The following is a 20546-nucleotide window of genomic DNA, read 5'->3' on the forward strand; positions in this document are numbered from 1 at the left end:
TACTTACCTCTACTTCTACCTACCTACGTGAATTTTCATGGTTGTTTTAATTTTAATGTTATATAACGTGAGTTCTTTTTGATGCCACTTTCATTTCACCAGATAACTTAACTTGCACTTAAAATTTTCACTTAACACTACAAATGTCCACTATCATATATTATATCTTGAAGCCGTTGGTCTTGTTATTGTTATTGGCCATTTATAATTATTAATTATTCTCTCTTTTTCATGAGACTGTTATTCCTTTTAGCGCCATCTTCTTGCTTTGTTAAATATTTTTGATGTCCTGGAAATATTTTTGGAACAACACTTTCTCTAAGAGGTCTCGTCTTTTTCTTGGAAGATAATAAAAACCAACAGAATATAGGACCTTATATTAATATAGAACCATTATTTATGTAAGTAAGCATACAGACATTTTTATAGGACCTCTAGCACTATTGCCAAAGTTCGATTAACTGGTCGTGTGTTACGGGGGCTCTGGCTATGATGAGTGTTATGTAGTGACTTGTCAAGGACAAATCGCAAAAGGAGAAGAAATGTTTGTTATGACAGTTTGATCCGTTGACAGTTTAAGGTTAAAATTTATAAAAATGATTACTGTGTTTTAATTAACTTTCGTTGTGGATATAACCCAATAAAGGAAGAAGAAGAAGAAGTGTTTTAATTAAAAAGTTAAATAATCAGAGTAAATTTTGATATAACAATCGGTTTTATCAAGTCTAAAACCTTAAAATCGTCTTCAGCTGATAAACTGTGATAAATATCTGTAGTTTAGTCGTAAATAAGTTTTCGTTATAGAGTGCTGAATAATTTCATTTATTTATTTTCTGTTTAAACATACGGTATGTCTTACGAAGACGATCAAGTAGAAGAAAAACCCTTTGCGATAGAAAGGGCTAAACAAGGCCGTGCTGTCTGTAAAAAATGCAAAAAACATTGTCTACAAGGCGAATGGAGAATCGCAAAGTTAGTAGCCAACCCTTTTGGAGATGGAAAAATGAAAGCTTGGCATCATATCAACTGTCTGTTCGAACAATTTTTAAAGCAGCGAAAAACAACCAAACGTATCGAAGGCCCAGAAGAAATCGACGGATGGGATGCCTTAGATCAAGATTTGCAAAATAATATCCTCAAGCAGATTGAAGAATGTGATACGTTTCATGGTAAAGCACCAACAACTCCTAGCAAAAAGAAAAAACCTCCAGCTTCTCCTATGAAACCATCTACTGCGGATTCAAATAAAGAAAAAGATAAACATGTTAAGAATGAGGTAGTAAGTGATAAAAACGAGTTATTTAAGGATTTTAGGAAGTTGATAGCTGATATCGCAAACCATGATAGTCATCTAGATAAAACAAGCTGCATAAAAAAAGTATTTTCTGAGAAATTTCCTGATTCTTCATTTAAAGATCAAATTATACTTTGGAGCAGATTATTATTACCCGGAGTGGTGCAACGAGTATATAATTTAAAAAGCAAACAGCTCATTAAGCTATTTAGTAGGATTTTCGTAACAGACCAAAGTGAGATGTTAGAACATCTGGAATTAGGCGATATTGGTGAAACTATTCATAAATTTTTCGAAGAAAGTACTAAAGTCAAACCAAACAAAAAAAGTAAGCTAACAGTTAAAGAAGTTGATGTGTTTTTAAATAAGTTATCTACTCTTACCAAAGAAGATGATCAAATAGAACATTTTAAATCTTTAATTCCGAAATGCACATCAAATGATCTTAAAACGATCATAAGATTAATCAAAGGCGACTTAAGAATGGGCGCTGGTGCTAAAACCGTTTTAGATGCTGTTCATGCCGACGCTTACCAGTCCTACCAAACTTCGAGAGATTTGACTCTTGTTATAAATGAATTCATGTCTAGTGGTAAAAAACACAAAGCCGATGTCGTGCTGATGACGCCTGTTTTACCAATGCTTGCAGAAGCTTGTAAATCTGTAGAACAAGCTATAAACAAGTGCCCCAATGGAATGTACTCGGAGATTAAGTATGATGGGGAAAGAGTTCAGGTCCACAAACAAGGATCAACGTTCAAGTACTTTTCTAGATCACTGAAACCTGTTTTAGCTCACAAAATCGCCCATTTCAAAGAATATATTCCTAAAGCATTTCCAAACGCCAATGATTTAATTTTAGACAGTGAGATACTGATGATGGACACTGTGACTGGTAATCCTCTACCATTTGGAACGTTGGGAGTACACAAACAGACTGAATTCAAAGATGCTACAGTGTGCCTGTTTGTCTTTGATTGCATTTATTTTAACGGAAGAAGTTTAATCAAAAAGCCACTTAGTGAGAGGAAAAAATTTTTACAGGACAATATGACTGAAATACCAAATCGTATTATGTTTTCTGAAATGCAGGAGATCCGCAACAAGAGTGAGCTAGCAAAGATGATTGCTAGAGTGTTAAAACAAGGACTAGAGGGGTTGGTTTTGAAAGATTTACAGAGCATATACGAACCAGGAAAAAGACACTGGCTAAAAGTCAAAAAAGACTATTTATTTGGAGGTGCAATGGCTGATAGTGCGGATTTAATAGTATTAGGAGCTTGGTATGGTACAGGAAAGAAAGGAGGTATGATGTCTGTATTTCTAATGGGCTGTTATAATCCCGATACTGATAGCTATTGTACTGTAACAAAAGTTCATACAGGTCACGACGATAAAACCTTAGAAAAATTACAAAATGAGTTAGATATGATTAAGATAAGTCAGGACCAGTCGAAACTTCCTAAATGGTTAAAATGTACAAAAACGATGATTCCAGATTTCGTAGCTAGAGATCCCAAGAAGCAACCTGTTTGGGAAATCACTGGAGCTGAATTTTCGAAAAATGTTGTTCATACAGCGAATGGCATTTCAATCCGTTTTCCTAGGGTAACGAAAATACGAGATGACAAGGATGTTCAGACTGCGACCGATTTACATGAACTTGTCAAGTTGTATAATGCTTCTGCGGAAAACATAGATGTCAGCTTATTGACCAAGGATTTGGATAGTTCTCAAAATGACAAACCTGCCAAATCACCACAAAAGAGAAAAAATACAGACAGTCCTGAAACAAGTCCTAGTAAAAAGCAAAAGACTATTGAAAAGAAAGAGAAAAGTAGCAAACAAGAAAAAATTCCAAAGCAAGAAAGCAGTTCTGCAAAGAAAGCTAATAAAAGTAAAACTGCCATTTTCAAGGGAGTAAAAGCACTTTTAGAAGACGAAATGAAGAAAGATGATCATGCTGACATTGTTAAGTAAGTATTGTTTATTATTACCACTTACCACTCAACCGTTCTCTCTAGTTCTTTGTGTTTTGATAGTCCTCTTCCTGCAAATTTTTTCTTTCCATTGCTTTGTCCACTTGATCTCTGAAAGATCTTCAGGAGCTTCCTTCTTACTATCGGGCTCCACTCTGTTATTCTATTTATCCAACAATTTTGGTCTGCCCTTCTGACATGTCTGTACCAGGTTAATCTCTTCTGTTCTATGTAATCTATTATATCTGAGTTTGTTATTAACCCCTTTGTGCCGGACCGTCATTCAGCAAGTCGGCTCCTATATACGGATTCGAGCGCTTACCAAGCGGCTTAGCGCTGTTGGTTAAAATACAGTATCACACTACAACTAATTAAAATTAATGTAATAATTTTAGAAGTAAAACTATTTTTATTAAATTTATTATTCTACATAGTATGTGAGTTGAATTAAATTTTATCCATAAAATAAAATTTTAAACAAAAATTATTAAAAAAGATAAACAAGATAATTCGGATGGAATTCCCCAGATTATTTTGTGCTTGATATCGTCCCACTCTCCTAATCTGGGAAATTCCATCCGAATCATCTTGCAAGGGATCGTAACAAAAGTTGTAAACAGCAGCACAGTAACTTCACCTCCCACACAATCCCATCAGTCAAACATCCAAACAACCTTATCACCAATCAAATTAACTAATTCTAATCTCCTTCTGGACATTACCCACTTTTGGGCATGGTTTCTCCACTTTTAGATTTGAATAAGGTAATTCGGATGGAACAAAAATACCTGAAATATGATGCAGATGGTGAGACCGCCGTATGTGGCGAACGAAAACTCATGATGCACCCGTGTGCATCACCGTACTGAGCAGACAGTCAAGCATGATGCCCACGGGTGCATCATCGTACTGAAGGGATTAATGTATGTATAATGTGTCAAGGTAAATGGATCATACATTTGCCTTTGTTTATTAATAGTTCATATTTATATTTTTGTATGTGGTAGTTGTACTATTTTGCAACTTGTAGGTATAGACAGATCATGATCGTCATGGTATCTATACTCCTATTGGAGTGCTTGCTGCCCTCTTTGGAATCTTCTGATTCATTTGTCACAGGGAATCAGTCCGCATTAATATTTTTTGGTGTTACAGTTGGATGTGTGACTTGGCATCTTCTACAATATCTCTCCATTCTGTCCTATTTTTGCTTATGGTTTTCCATTCTCTAACTGCCATCTTCTTAACCCTCCGTTACTCGCACACGGTGTGGGAGACCAGGCCTGTAAATAAATTCCTGTAACTCTGCTTGTAGTGGGGATTTTGAATGGCTACTTCGTATACCTCTTCAGTGGTCAATCAACTGTGGGTAAAGTCAGTTCGCAGTGTAAAAAATAGTACTGTCCTTTTGTTATTACGCAACACGGTCCCGTACACCGTGTGCGAGTATTTGTGCACCAATTTTTGTGTTTGGATCACACATCGATATTTTTAATTAGTAAGGCAATTTAAGATCTTTTCCTTATTTTCAATGTTTATAGATTAGTTTATTTATATTTATATATATAAATATAAATATATAACTTACCCAGAACCATCAGAATGAGGTTTAGGGAGATATGTGGTTTACCAACAGAACAAGTACCAGTCGTAACACCAGAAACTGTGCTGTTTGTGATTGGAAGAAAAATAGAAAAACAAAGTTTTACTGCCAAATATGCTCAAAATATCTGTGTTTGGAACACCATTGTTCCAATGAATGTGACACCATTGTGTATTTCATGTTTTAAAAACGTTAATTAATTTTTATAACTTTTTTTGTTACTACAATTACTCTTTATTTTTAATTTTTTTGTGTATTGAATTAAGATCTAAAGTTCTTAGTAAACAAATTTAACCATATTCAATTTTTTTTTCACTTCCAAAGTTTTTGTATATACATATAAATGGATAACAATCAAAATTATTAAATTTTTGATTAAAGTAATATAATGTGAACACAAACGCATATCTACAAAATTATATGATCATATATTCATTAAATAATTTAATCGTACACAATTTTGCAAAAAAAATAATTTTAAAACACTGCTGACCCATATTTTTGGACCCGGTCTCCTGCACCGTGCGCGAGTATCCGATCACAAAAAGTTGGCGCTAGTAACGAAAGGTTAAGGGCCACAATTATCTAGGTCTCCCATCTCATTTTCAGTCTTCCTCATAGTCTGCCTGATGCTGATCTCCATTTGATGATTTTCTGTGATAACTGCTTTTGGATTGCTCTTTTCTAGATGTCCCATCTGAGTCTGAGTATCTGTGCCTTGATAAATCTGACAATGTCTTCTCATCTCCAGAGTTTTCTTACTTCGTAATTCATCAGTTTTCTAAATTCATTACTACCTAAGTTTAGTAGGCCTGCTATTTTCAAAATGATTTTTATCTATAAGATCAATCTTCTTAATCTCTCTGTATCAGGCACATTACTTCAGCACCATATGTGATTACTGCTCTGTAAATATAGACAGGCATACTGAAGTCAGTTGTATATTTTTATGATATAGTGTGTGTTAAGTTATAGTATGTGCCTTGTTACTAAGTACAGTCGGCTTCATTGTCTGTATCAAGAATTGCTTATTATATCTGAATCACTCACAGTATAAGTCGTTTATTTAAAATAAATGTGATTAAAGACAATAATTGCAAACATTGGAGAAAGCTGGGTGATCTTAATTATATCTTTATTGAGTGTACTAAGTTTCAACAGCATTCAAACTCCCTCTATAAAAATTTATTCAAGTTTAATATATATGTACCATTCAATGTCCACTCTCTGCTGGCTACAGGTTCACAACAAATATACAATATCATTATAGATTTCTTTTCAGACACATGCACGGTTCTATAAGATTTGTATGTGAGTGTGTACAAATGATAGTATAGAGTTTAGATAACACCTTAGCCTTGGTCCAGTATTGTCAGTCTACTGAAAATATCTTGATGATCTCCTAGACGATAAGCAAGTGACCCCATAGTTTGCTTATCATATTTTCTTCTATTAATTATCCATTCATTTTGTACTGTTAGGGATTAGTGATGTTGATTATAGTTACTTTCGAGTATTCATTACAAATCGTTACTTTTGTATAAAGTAATCATTTACAGTATTCGTTACTTTGATTACATGATTACTTTTGTATTTGAGTACCAGTAATCATATCGAGACCGTATTTCTCAGGAGGTCGGTATTTTGTATAGGTATTCCGATATAACAACGACCTTCACCAATCTATTTAAGGGATAAAGATGATTTGATTACTATGATTACTTTTGTTACTTTTGTATTTGAGTACCGGTAATCATATCGAAAATCGTATTTCTGTAGGTAGGTATTTTGTATAGGTATAGATATATCTAGACCTAAATAAAAATATAGGGTTCTCGCATTCGATCTTTGTTAATGACGTAAGTTATATATTTTACCTCCATTATACCTCCCTCTGTTTCATCTTCCATCTTATCCTCACCCTCACAGTGTGAGGCTCTGAGGCTCACACCCTTAAAACGCTTCATACAGATAACCATTGAAATTGAAATTCTTTATTGAAATAGAAATCCTACTAACAATATTTAAATATGAATTTGCTTAATTAAATACAATATACAATACATGCAATATTATACAACACATACAGATTTATTAAAAATTATTTTTTTATCTAGGTAAAATATATGTCTTTAGTAATTTTTTAAAAATTTGAACTGTCAGTGCATTCTTAACACTGGGGGGAAGATGGTTAAATTCATTCATACATTTGTAAAACAGGGATGTCATTGTGCTATGTTTATTAGTTTTTTGAATATCAAAATCTTCAATATTTCTCATGGTATATGAATGAACTTGACCCCTCAATGTAACATATTCATTAAAATATGCAGGCAGCATTCCTTTTTTTAATTTAAAAATGAAAACCATAGTAAGGTAGTAAAGCCTTTGTTGAACTGAAAACCAACCTAAAGTAGAGTACATCATCTCAATTGGCGTGTAGCGATTGCATCGAAGAATTGTTCTCATACCTCTGTTATACAAAATTTGCAATGATTGAATTGATCCTTTATCACCTAAATATAAAGCACTTGAACAGTAGTCAAAATGGGGCTGAATTATACTTCTAAATACAGTGATCCTTGAAAATAATGATAGATCTTTGCTAATTCTATTAAAGAAAAATAATTTTTTAGATATTTTCTTGCAAATATATTGAAAATGAGGTTTCAGAGAGAGTGTGCTATCCAGTATAAATCCAAGATATTTAATTTCATTGACCCATTTGATGCATTCATTATTAACTTTTAGTTTCAAATTTTCCATACTTATATTATTTAATTTATATCGGCTAGAGACTATCATTGACTTTGTTTTACTCGCATTAAGTTTTAACTTGTTAGCATCCAAAAATACCTCAATTCTTTTTAACAAACACTGCGTCCTTCTAACAACCTCCACAATATCATCACCACTGCATACAATTAATGTGTCATCTGCAAAAAGACTAATAAATTCCAGACCCTCAACATAATTTACATCATTGATGAAAATAATAAATAATAATGCTCCAAGTACACTGCCTTGTGGTACACCAAAACTATTAGGTAGTTTTGTTGATTTACTTTGGCCTAACTGCACATAATGAGTTCTTTTTGTGAGATATTGGTTAAACCATTTTATAACACTTTGTTTAAAACCGTAGTACCTCAATTTTTTAATTAACAAATCTATGTCTATAGTTTCAAAAGCTCTTCTAAAGTCTAAGAATACAGCTACTACAAATTTATTGTTATCAATAAGTAGTTTCCACTTCGAGATGGTAAGTTGTATTGCTGTTTCACATGAGTGACCCTTTCGAAACCCAGACTGATTGCCGAGAAAAAGATTATTTTTATTAAAGTATTCAATTATTTGGTTGTAAACGGCTTTTTCAAGTACCTTCTCTATACAAGGCAGTGTATTGATTGGTCGATATGCAGATACTTCTGATTTCACTTGGGTTTTTGGGACCGGTGTAATAGAGCTAATTTTTAAGTTTTTAGGAAAGCTTCCATTCTTTAATGAAGAATTAACAAAATTAAGAACAGCATAGCCAGTTGTCTCAAAAGTTTTCTTTAAAAATTGTGAATTGAGTACATTATCTAAATTTTTGCAGGTTTTTAAAGAAAATATTATTTGTTTTAGTTCACATATTGTTAAGGGCTGAAATTCACTCATGTAGCATTTAACTTCAGGTAAACTATTATCAGACCATTCATGAGAGTTGGTAAAGCTAGATACTATCTCCTCAATACTCTTTGTAAAATAAGTATTAAACAAACATGCAGCCTCCCTTTCATTCTTTGCATTCACTCTACTTTCATCCATTCCAAAGTTAATTTGTTTATAATTTATATATTGGTCTTTATTTTTTATTAATTTCTTTAAGCATTTCCACATTTCCTTTGAATCATTTTTATTGTTATCAATCATACTTTCATAATATTTAACTTTTTTTTGCTTTAGCAAATTTACAACTACATTTCTCTTCATCTTATATTCGTTCCATAAATTTATACTATTACCACCATTACTATAGTTTACATAATTTTTATATACCCTATCACGCTCAAATGCCTTTGCCCTAACATCATTATCATACCAAGGAACATTTTCATTCTTACAGGTTATTTGTCTTATAGGATACTTATTTTCTATCACAGCTTTACATTTATCATATAAATCACTATATATCACATTAATATCAGTAGAGTCATAATTCCAATCACAGTTTATAATCTCAATATTTAATTCATAAAATGCCTGATCACTTAAACACCTAGTTAAAATTTTTTTCTTATTACTATTTACACTATCAATATTCTCTAGCCTAATACCTATAATTAAGTGATCAGTGATCTTTGGTGTATAAAATACTTTATATTCTAACTTATTAGTATTTGTAAGGACAAGATCAATAAGAGTACTCGACTTTTCACAAATTCTTGTACTTTCCTTGATCACCTGCTCTACCCCCAGTGATTGTATAAGAGTTATTAGTTTTTTACAGTAAAATTCATCTTTATTAAAATAATTTATGTTAAAATCTCCTACCAATATACATTTTTTATTTATGGTCATATTTTCTTCAATAATATCCTCCAACTTACTTAAGAAAGCTGCCAAACTACCATTAGGTGACCTACATAGACAACCGATCGACAAACTTACGCTATTAATTTTCACATGTATAAAAGCACACCAACAATTACTATCTTCAGAATAAATACATCCATTTTCATAAATTGTATCATTTCTTATAAACATTATCACTCCTCCTGTATAGCGGTTAGGGGCATCACATCGAACACAGGAATAGCCAGGTACATTGATCTCATCATCATCCATATCCACAGTAGTTCTTGTTTCTGATAGAGCTAGGATATATGGTTGTTTACTAAGTATTTGAGCAGTTATTTCATCTTTGTGGGCAATCAAGCTTTGAGCATTGAGGTAGATAATATGACATTGATCTATTGTCTCCAGTTTCTCCCTCGATTCCTCATGAAAAAATTTCTACGATTTCCAAAACTACCATTGTTGTTATAATGATTGCCTGAGTTTTGCAAATTTGGTCTACGGAAAACAAAATTCTTACAATTTATAAACGGAGGCCAGAAGTCTTCAGTCTCTAATTCCGTACTATATTTGCTTTCAATACCAACTTTGAAAGACTTGGTGTTTCCTTTTGTTGAGAGTTGACTCACAATAACGGTTTCATTGTCAGCTATCTTGGCTTTTTCTTTAATATATTTTATGACTGCTTGGTTTGTAACATTACTTGAAACCTGCCCTAAATAATACCACTTCTTATTAGGGACCCCGCTGAGCTGAATGTTTGCGTTTTCCTCCATATTTTCTATATTTTGCTGCACACCAATAAGTTCTGACTGTACCATTCTTGAATTACTTCTATTGGAAGTCTCATCCACATCTACCACAAGGGCTGAGTTAACAGCTCGTTGCACTTGGCTCAAAGTGATCTCATAGCCATTATTTTTTCCATCACAGTTATCAGTATTCTGCATGTTGTTTTTTATGGATGACGAATTTCCATGTAGATTATTGGGCAACAAAATTTGTTCATCACTTTTGATGGAAGATTTTTCCTTTTGCATAAACTCATCAATCATTACAACTTTAGATGCCATGTTGTCCACCACTGCTTTTATTTTCACATTTTCTGATTTCATTGTGCCAACTGTTTTATTCAATGCATCTATGTGTTTTAATATTTTATCATTTTTGTCATTTCTGCTAAATTCGGCTCTTATATCATCAAATCCCTTTTGCATAGCTTTGAGAAGGGATGATTCTAGATCTACTAATGATGTCTTAGTTTTCCCTTTATTTTCACCTTTTATGGATTTTAGACACTCACAACAACTGTATCTGATACATGGTGACCTTTTTTTCAAACAGACTCCTTTGTGTTCAGATGCCGATAAGTTGGAGCAATTAACACACAGTAAGGCATTACATTCATCGCATTTAGCGTGAGCATACGTTTCAGTCTCCTCAGCACTACATTTACTACACATAACCATCGTAATATTGTTATAAAAATCAAAATTTTGGGTTAAAACGTAATTTGGGCGTTGGCCTTGTTTGAAGGTCACTGCCCTTTGAAAAATATCACAGCTGGTACTTTGATAATACTTGTAGGTGGAATATGTTACTTTTGGGCACTACTACAGCAGTTTTTGATTTATTAAACTTTTTAAAACTTGCAAAAAGTTACTTCAAAAATGAGACCAAAATTTTTGTTGTTTTGACGTACATAACCTCAAATTGAACCATAATCGATAACACTCGTAAAATACCGGTCCTGTCCGTTACTTGCTGGGATACGATTGGTAGAAAGTAATCAAGTGTACTGGTTGTAGATACAATAGTCGTTACTCGCTCTGTTACGATTGGTACGAAGAAATCAAAGTGATGTAGATACAATAGTCGTTACTCGCTCTGATACGATTGGTACGAAGTAATCAGAGTAATCAAAGTAACGATTTGCCTCTGTATAGTAATCGTTACTTTCGGTATTCGTAAGTAACGAGTACTTTGTAACGAATAGATACTTTTTCAACATCTCTACTAGGGATAGGATTGGGTATTTGTTCGACTGCAGAATATATTGCAACTGGCTGAATGAATAATGTCTATGATACTGGACTCTAGTTCGTATTATTATTTGTATAAATTGTTCATTACTGATTGATTTTTATTTCATTCTAATATTCCTATATTTTGTAGACATTTCATTGATCACGGAGGAGACATTCTATTAGATGAAGAAGAAGAGGTAGCAACACACGTTTTACATTATTACAACCTCATCAGAGAACCTTTGGTGGTATGCCCGTACACTGCAAGACATGTAACCTTTGAATGGATTGAAGATTCAATATCGGCGGGATCTTTGTGTGACTATCGCATGTACACAGTGAGATGGAACCCAGATGGATGAAAATCTGGTTTATCATAGGACCTATTCAAGTTTTGTTAATACAGTAGATCTGTTGTATTTATTTGAATCCAGGGCATCATACAGTTCTAGGCAAAATTCCCCTCCCCCTTGTATCTTTTCAAAGGTTATGCGTATAATAGTGAAATTTGGAGGCAGGCAATAAACGGATGTACTGGCTCCAGTACACGTTGGGCCAACTAGTTGGCCAATGAGTTGGGCCAATAAGTTGGGCTAAATAAGAACAGTGAATACATGGTGATTACACGTTGGTGGAGTTATCAGTCTGCATTAACCTTTCTTAGTGAATAAACAAAAAACAAACTCTGATTAAGGATATGGATGTGTAGACTGTAGCAGCTGCCGCAATTAATTTGTACAATGCGTTCAATGCTTATAGAAAAGTGTACCAAACAAGAGTGATTAAAAAACAATGGCGCAAACGACGGTGCTTTTACACCGAAAAAAGTATTCATATTAAAACAAAACCTTAAAATTAATACTTATAAACAGTATCAGTATTGTGAGAAGAGAAAACAAATATTTTAAACTCAACGACAACAACGTGTTCAGTGTTCATAACCAAACAGCTGTTTGGCAGATCACGCAAGTCCCAAAAATCCTTTGATTTGTGCACCAAATACCGACAAGATTCGGTTTGTAGACCAACGCTAACCGCCAATCGCAAACTCATGCCAAGTGGTCCTGTACACGTTGGCCCAACGTGTACTAGCCCCATAAGCTTCTCAAATAGTCATAGCAGGTGACGTAATAGTGACAGATGACTTTACAGAGCCACTTGCCGATAATTTTACATGGAACCTTACGGTAAGTGATGTTTCGTTTGAAAGGTATTGAAAATACGTATTCAATCATACTAATTTTGTTTGGGTCAGGTTGATTTTGATGAATAAATTAAATTAATATAAAATTGTAGTTTCGCATTGATGTAATTAATAAATATTCAAAGGTTCGCCTATGCTTATTTGTCAAAAAAGTTTAGGTACGTTTTTCAATTTCCTATTTGTTTTTATTTCAATGCCAACTTTTTTTGACAAATAACCATAGGCGGACGTTGGAATCTTAATTAATCAAATGCTAAACTACAATTTTATCTATTTAATTTATTCATCAAAATCAACTTAAACCAGTGATACTCAACCCGCGGCCCGCGGGCCGCATGCGGCCCTCTGGCGTTTTTCATGCGGCCCGAAGGCTCACTAAAGGGCCCCGTAAACTATCGAATTATTTGATGGTGTGCCGATGTGTTTAAGGCGTGTTTGTGAGTGAGGCAGACAATTTGATGACTTTAATTGGGAAATTATATTGAAATTTTTAAGAACTCTGAGATTAAAGAGCAGGTATTATTAACTTTTGATAATAAATAATTATTAAAGTTAAAGTTAAAACGAATACTCATTTAAAAAATATTCAACGCTTATTTACTGCATTGGAACGACCCATTTAGTAATCACAAGAAAAACCCAATTCCGGATTAACAAAAAATATAAAGTCATTGTAACCTTGAAACCCTGTTTAATAAAATTTTCAAGATTTGTTTACACATTTGAAAACAGCACAAAAAACTGAGTTTACAGGTTCACTTAAATTTTGTGCTCAGAAAATTTAATGACTTTAATTTTGGCATTAAATATACTGAAACTCTAAGGCAAGCCGCACGCTAACGAAACATGAAACGTAAAACATGAAACATGAAACGTAAAACACGTGTCATGAAAATAAAACACGGCTAAACAAATCTTGAAGTCCGCCTACCAATGAAACGAGTGTGATTTATGCTCATAAAACATTTTTATTTTCGGAGAGTTTCATAAATGGCCGGACGTTTATTTATTTAGCAGTGTTTTATTTCCATGAAACGTGATTTACCTTTCATGTTTCTTTGATGTGCGGCCTGCCTAAGAGTAAAAAGCAGGTTTTTAAAGCACTTGGAATAATAAATTATTAAAGTTAATGAATACATACTCATTTTAAAAATAATCCATACTTATTTATTATATTGGAACAACCCACTTACTTATCATTAGAAAAACCCAGGCTCGGATTAACAAAAAAAAATAAAAAATAATTATGACCTTGAAATAACACCCTGCATATGAAAATTTTAAAAAACCGTTTGCACATTTGGGAGTACCACAAAAAACTAAGTTTTATTGCCAGCTTCAATTTTTTGTGCAGACAATTTAAGGACATTAATTTCGAAATAATTACGTATTTATATCGAAATTTTTGTTATAAGTTCTTAAAAGTTTCGACATACATAATTTCAAAATTAATTGAAGTCATTAAATTGTCTACGCAAAAAATGAAGGTGAACTATTAAACTTAGTTTTTGTGCTCTTTTCAGATGTGCAAACGAGTTTTGAAAATTTCAGTATACAGGGTGTTGTTTCAAGATCACAATCACTTTATATTTTTTTGTTAACCTGGACCTGGATTTTTGTTGTGATTAGTAGTAAGTGGGTCATTCAAATGTAGTAACTAAGTACAATTAATTATTGTTAAAATCAGAATTTATTCATTAAATTCAATAATTTATTATTAAAAGTGCTTTAAAAACCTGGTTTTTAATCTCAAAGTTCTTAAAATTTTCAACATATTTCATTTCAAAATTAAAAAGATTAAATTTTCTGCACAAAAATTAAAGCAAACCTATAAACTCAGTTTTTGTGCTCTTTTCAAATATGCAAACGGGTTTAGAAAATTTCAATATACAGGATGTTATATCAAAGTCAAAATGAATTTAAGTGTAATTTTTTTAATCCGGACCTGGATTTTTCCTCCGATTAGTAGTTGGGTGGTTTGGCTTCTAAATATGACATATGTGGACCATATATCAAAAAAATATACAACGTGGTTATAAAGTATGGGTCCAGAAATAAATGGGCAAATTTGATAAAACCACCCTGTAACTCGGTTATAAAAATCGATGGGGCAATAAATGTAGAATATCTAGCACCGTCTCAGTGACCTCTATTCGCCATTTAAGTATTTCCGTTTCCCAATGAAACACCCTGTATACTACTTCATCCATGCGGCCCGCAAGGTGTGGCAGTAGCTAGTATGTGGCTCAGGAGAAAAAAAGATTGAGTATCGCTGACTTAAACCCAAACAAAATTAGTATGATTGAATAGGTATTTTCAATACAATTCTAACGATCACTTTTAAAAGTATCGGTCAAAGTGGCTCTGTAACGTCATCTGTCACTATTACGTCACCTGTTATGACTGTTTGAGAAGCCTACGTCTTTTTATTTCCTCCCTTTAAATTTCACTATACTTTACTTCACGTTAAGAATAGAACGTTACGCTTACGGAGACCAGTGTTGCCAAACCTCTCGCGCACAGGTGGAAACTCGACCGCCGATATACGATTCATTTTAATCAGTACGGCGTGACATCGGCGCGCTTCTATCGTTCACAAGAAATGCATGGAGCTATCTTCGCAATGTTCTATTCTTAACGTGGAATAAAGTATAGTATAAGTACTTACAACCATGATACTATAAATAACAAGATAGTATCTTCCCATAGCGCAAATACGTCCGAGTTCGCGCATCACATAACGTAACTGGAGACCGGAATTTGAATTGTTGTTGTTAGCTTATAGTCCAGGCTGTATCGTCGCCCCAGTTAGGTAAAATATTCCGATTCGATTTTGTTGCACAGGTGCCGCGGTCGGAAAATTGTTTAAACAATTTTTTTAAAACAAATTCAAGAATAACTTTTTTCACTTCAAAAAATCAATTTTTTTACTTCGTATAATTTTTTTTTTGTTCTTTGGCTTAATAACTCGGTTAAAAATTATTATTATGAAAGTCAAGAAGTGACGAATCAAAGTTGAAAGCCCCGCCACAGGATTCTGAAGAAATTTTGTCATTATTTTATTACTGAGCTGTTATTTTTAATTGTCAACCAAGAGCGCGAAGTGAGGCGGCCGTCAATGTGAGTGCAAGTGAGATGCACCATTAGACGGCCGGAATGGTGCATCTCTTTCGCACTCACTATTGACGGCCGCCTATATGCAGTTAGCGCTCATTGTTAATACTTAAAAATAACAGCTTAGTAATAAAATAATGACAAAAATTTCTTCAGGATCTTGTAGGGTTGACTTTAAACTTTAATTTGGTCACTTTCTAACTTTCATAGTTATAATTTTTAACTGAGTTATTAAGCCATGAAAATGGCGATTTTCGCGTTTTTGAAATGTTAAATCGCGTATAACTCGACAAAAATAAATTTTAGAGAAAAGTCACAAGAAACCTTTTTTGCTTATAATGACCCAAAAAATCTAAGAAAATTGAACGAATTGAAAAAATTATTTTTTTATATAATTAAAAAATTTTCCGACCGCGGCACCTCCAGGGATCCTGTGGATTTGTTGTAAGGAACTCTTTTTTAGTAAGTTTGTGCAAAAAAAATCGAATCTGAATAATTTACCTAACGGGGGCGACCATACAGCCTGGATTATACAACCGCGAGCAATTCAAATTAATCGGAAATCATTCGGTCATTACGAACCATTACGAACTTGGGTCTCCAGTTACGTCACGACTCTTCGAGATGCGCAATATACGGTATTATCTTGTTATTTATAGTATCATGCTTCTTCTTCTTCAGGTTCCTTCCCCTATCGGAGGTTGGAAATCATCATCGCTATTTTAATTATATTGGCCGCACTTCTGAATAATTCTAATGAGCTGCAACCAAACCACTCTCTCAAATTTCTTAGCCAGTATCATGCTTACAACCTTTCAAAAGCTGCGAAGGACGGAGGGAATTTTTGGCTATCACTGTATATTAGAAAGTACTTTGAAAAATTTCCATCATATTTTTGTATTCTTCTGAAAACGTCAGTATTATCAGTAACTATTTACATATATTTATATTATATTTCAAAACTTCTTTGGCATTTAGTATACGCTGTCCTGAATTGCTGTATGTAACAACTCAGTAGTTTGATTTTACTTTTTATGAGGAAGTAATTTGTATCGATACTCTGGGTTAATTAGCAAATTACAAGGAAAAGTTATTTACCAGCAATTTTATTGCTGGAATCGAATCTTATGATTGTATGTATTAATAATATAGGTATGCAAAGTCCGCAGAGAGTGTGCTACTTTTTTTATAAACAAAATGGCGCCCGAAAATCGTGCTTTTTCAATTTTTGCTCTATAACTCCAAAGATTTTAACTTTACACCAAAAACACCCAAATAAAAATTCACCGTAATTAAATTCTGCGTAGAGATGTGTTTGAAAAACTTGAATTTTCAACTAAAATTTTAGATAAGTAATTGTTTATCAATAATTAAATAACTTGGTAATATAAAAGCTCTTTTCGTATAGATTATAAGTCCCGAAACCTATAGAAATTGAATGAAAATTTTAGCAACAATTAAATTGTTAATTAAACATTTACGGTCGCTATAATAACCACAATAATTTTGATACATAAGAATAACTATGATTTTTGTTTAAAAAGACACTGTACATATCTAATGTACTTTACAGAATTGAAATTGGACTATTTAAGCGGCTTCAGGAATATTTTAAAATCATAAACAATGTTTTGGCTTATAAACAAATAGACTATCTCGGGAAATATTAAATTAAATTAAATCATGAAAACGGGATTGGTAAAAAAGCGGCCGGATGCTTCTTCTAAAAGAAAAAACGTTTAATTGTGAAGTGGTTCCTGAGATACAACCGTTCAAAGTTGACCGGCATTTACGGCAAAGATATAAACAATAGGATCATAATTTTCAAATCATCATCTCTTTATTTTTGTCCTCTTTCTCCACACCAATTTTCATATCTTTAAAATACTCATAACATATATTATTATAATAAAAACTATCGATATTACGAATTACGAGTGAAAATTGCCAAAAATAGCAAAATTCCAATCAAAAATTAGGTTGGAGAAAATGTAATCTCAAAGTTCAAAATCGGTAAATGCATTTTCAAAATGCATTTTCTCGGCTTCCCATGGAGCAATTTTCTTCATTCTTTTTTTATTCCCAAGTAACTCGAGTAGAGCCATCTAACTAACGTATTATTATATGTCAAAGTTGCTTTTGTTTTGTTATAATAGATTAATTTATTTATAAGAAAAGAAAACTACATATTTTTCCAGTTGTAGACTTTTTTTAGATAAACTTACTACACAAGTGTACCTTTTAACGTTAAAAACATAAATATTCTCATATGAAAGCTGTATAATTATTTAAACAATCTTTATTTAAACAAACTAAAAATTTTTGGTTATAATAAATAAATAAATTTATTATAACAAAACAAAAGCAACTTTGACATTTAATAATTCGTTAGTTAGATGGCTCTACTCGAGATACTTGGGAACAAAAAAAGAATGAAGAAAATTGCTCCATGGGAAGCCGAGAAAATGCAGTTTTTTAACGTATACCGACTTTGAACCTTGGGATTACATTTTCTCCAACTTAATTTTTGATTGGAATTTTGCTATTTTTGGCAATTTTCACTCGTAATTCGTAATATCGATAGTTTTTATTATAATAATATATGTTATGACTATTTTAAAGATATGAAAATTGGTGTGAAGAGAGAGGACCGAAAAGAAAAGGTGATGGTTCGAAAATTATGATCCTATTGTTTATAACTTTGCCGTAAATGCTGGTCAACTTTGACCGTTTGTATCTCAGGAACCATTCATCACAATTAAACGTTTTTTCTTTTAAAAGAAGCGTCCCGCCGCTTTTTTTTCAATACCGTTTTCATATTTTATTTGTTTATAAGCCAAAAAATTGTTTACAATTTTAAAATATTCCTGAGGCCGCTTAAATAGTCCAATTTCAATTCTGTAAAGTACATTAGATAGGAACAATAACTTTTTATACAAAAATTATAGTTATTCTTATGTATCGTAATTATTGTGGTTATTATAGCGACCGTAAAATTTTAATTAACAATTCAATTGTTGCTAAACTGTTTACTCAATTTCCATCGGCTTCTGGAATTATAATCTATATAAAATAGCTTTTATATTACCAAGTTATTTAATTACTGATAATCAATTACTTATCTAAAATTTTAGTTGAAAATTAAAGATTTTGTTTAAAAAGGTTTGTTGGATTGTTGAAGTATATTGGGAAAAATACGTCTCTATGCAGAATTTAATTACGGTGAATTTTTATTGGCGTGTTTTGGATATAAAGTTTTAAATCTTTGAAGTTATAAAGCAAAAATTGAAAAAGACACGATTTTCGGGTGCCATTTTGTTTATAAAAAAAAGTAGCAGCACACTATCTGCGGACTTTGCATACCTATATTATTAATATGTACAATCATAAGATTGGATTCCAGCAATAAAATTGCAGGTAAATAGCTTTCCCAAAAATGGCCTGTAGTCCGATAATCTGCCCAGACTCCAGATTGGAGGTATCCAATAAAATAGATTCGAGGTTTTAACATATATTTAATATTTTAAAAGAATAAAACATGTTTACCAAAATTTTAACCTTAATTGTACTTTTATATTATACAGGGTGTCCCGAAAAGACTGGTCATAAATTATACCACATATTCTGGGGTTAAAAATAGTTCGATTGAACCTAACTTACCTTAGTACAAATGTGCCCATGAAAAAAGTTACAGCCCTTTGAAGTTACAAAATGAAAATCGATTTTTTTCAATATATCGAAAACTATGAGAGATTTTTTATTGAAAATGGACATGTATCATTCATATGGCAGGAACATCTTAAAACAAAATTATAGTGAAGATTGTCCACCCCATAAAAAATTTATGGGGGTTTTGTTCCCTTAAACCCCCCCAAACTTTTGTGTACGTTCAAATTAATTCATTATTGTGGCACCATTAGTTAAACACAACGTTTTTAAAACTTTTTTGCCTCTTTGTATTTTTTCGATAAGCCAGTTTTTATCGAGATGCGGCTACTTTTTTAATATATTTACATAAAAATTTTATGGGGGTTTTGTTCCTTTAAACCCTCCCAAATGCTTGTGTACGTTCCAATTAAACTATTATTGTGGTATCATTAGTTAAACACAGTGTTTTTAAAACTTTTTTGCCTCTTAGTCTTTTTTCATAAGTCACCTTTTATCGAGATGTGGCTTCTTTTTCAAAATATACCTAAAAATGTAAATTATAAATAAATTTTCAGATTATTAACAGGTATCTATAATCGTACTTAACCATATACAAATATGTGGTGTATTCGACAAATATTCAAAATATGTCGATAAATACTGGCTTATCGAAAAAGTACTAAGAGGCAAAGAAGTTTTAAAAACATTGTGTTTAACTAATGGTGCCACAATAATAATTTAATTGTAACGTACACATAAGTTTGGGGGGGTTTAAAGGAACAATACCCCCATAAAATTTTTATGGGGTGCACAAATTTCACTTTAATTTTTTTTTAAGATTTGGCTGCTATAAGAATGCTAAGAGTTTTCGATATATGAAAAAAAATCGATTTTCATTTTGTAACTTCAAAGGGCTGTAACTTTTTTGTGTGCACTATTGTATATAGGTAAGTCAGGTTTAATCAACCTATTTTTGACCCCAGAATCTGTGGTATAATTTATGACCAATCTTTTCGGGACACCCTGTATATACGTGCATACTGTTGTAAATAATATATTGTTACAAATTGTTACAAAAAATATACCTATTTATTACAAGATCGAATTTTATGACATA

At 32.4% G+C, this 20546-nt stretch overlaps 1 protein-coding gene across 1 annotated transcript; it reads left to right on the forward strand.

Annotated features, from left to right (window-relative positions):
- Nucleotides 1-604: 604 nt before the first annotated feature.
- LOC114331405 (DNA ligase 3) lies at nucleotides 605-20535 on the forward strand. Its single transcript, XM_028280991.2, has 2 exons — nucleotides 605-3270; nucleotides 11612-20535. The coding sequence occupies exons 1-2, from the start codon at nucleotides 851-853 to the stop codon at nucleotides 11823-11825; spliced, it is 2634 nt and encodes an 877-aa protein (XP_028136792.1). The 5' UTR covers nucleotides 605-850; the 3' UTR covers nucleotides 11826-20535.
- Nucleotides 20536-20546: the final 11 nt, after the last annotated feature.

This window comes from Diabrotica virgifera, chromosome 9, assembly GCF_917563875.1.
Source record: "Diabrotica virgifera virgifera chromosome 9, PGI_DIABVI_V3a".
NCBI classification, from domain to species: Eukaryota; Metazoa; Arthropoda; class Insecta; order Coleoptera; family Chrysomelidae; genus Diabrotica; species Diabrotica virgifera.

Bases quoted from the DNA above. Each gene is read 5' to 3' on its own strand.
- LOC114331405 (XM_028280991.2), top strand. From the start codon at position 851: ATGTCTTACGAAGACGATCAAGTAGAAGAAAAACCCTTTGCGATAGAA. The intron at 3,271-11,611 runs GTAAGTATTGTT...TATATTTTGTAG, and splicing joins GATCATGCTGACATTGTTAA to ACATTTCATTGATCACGGAG.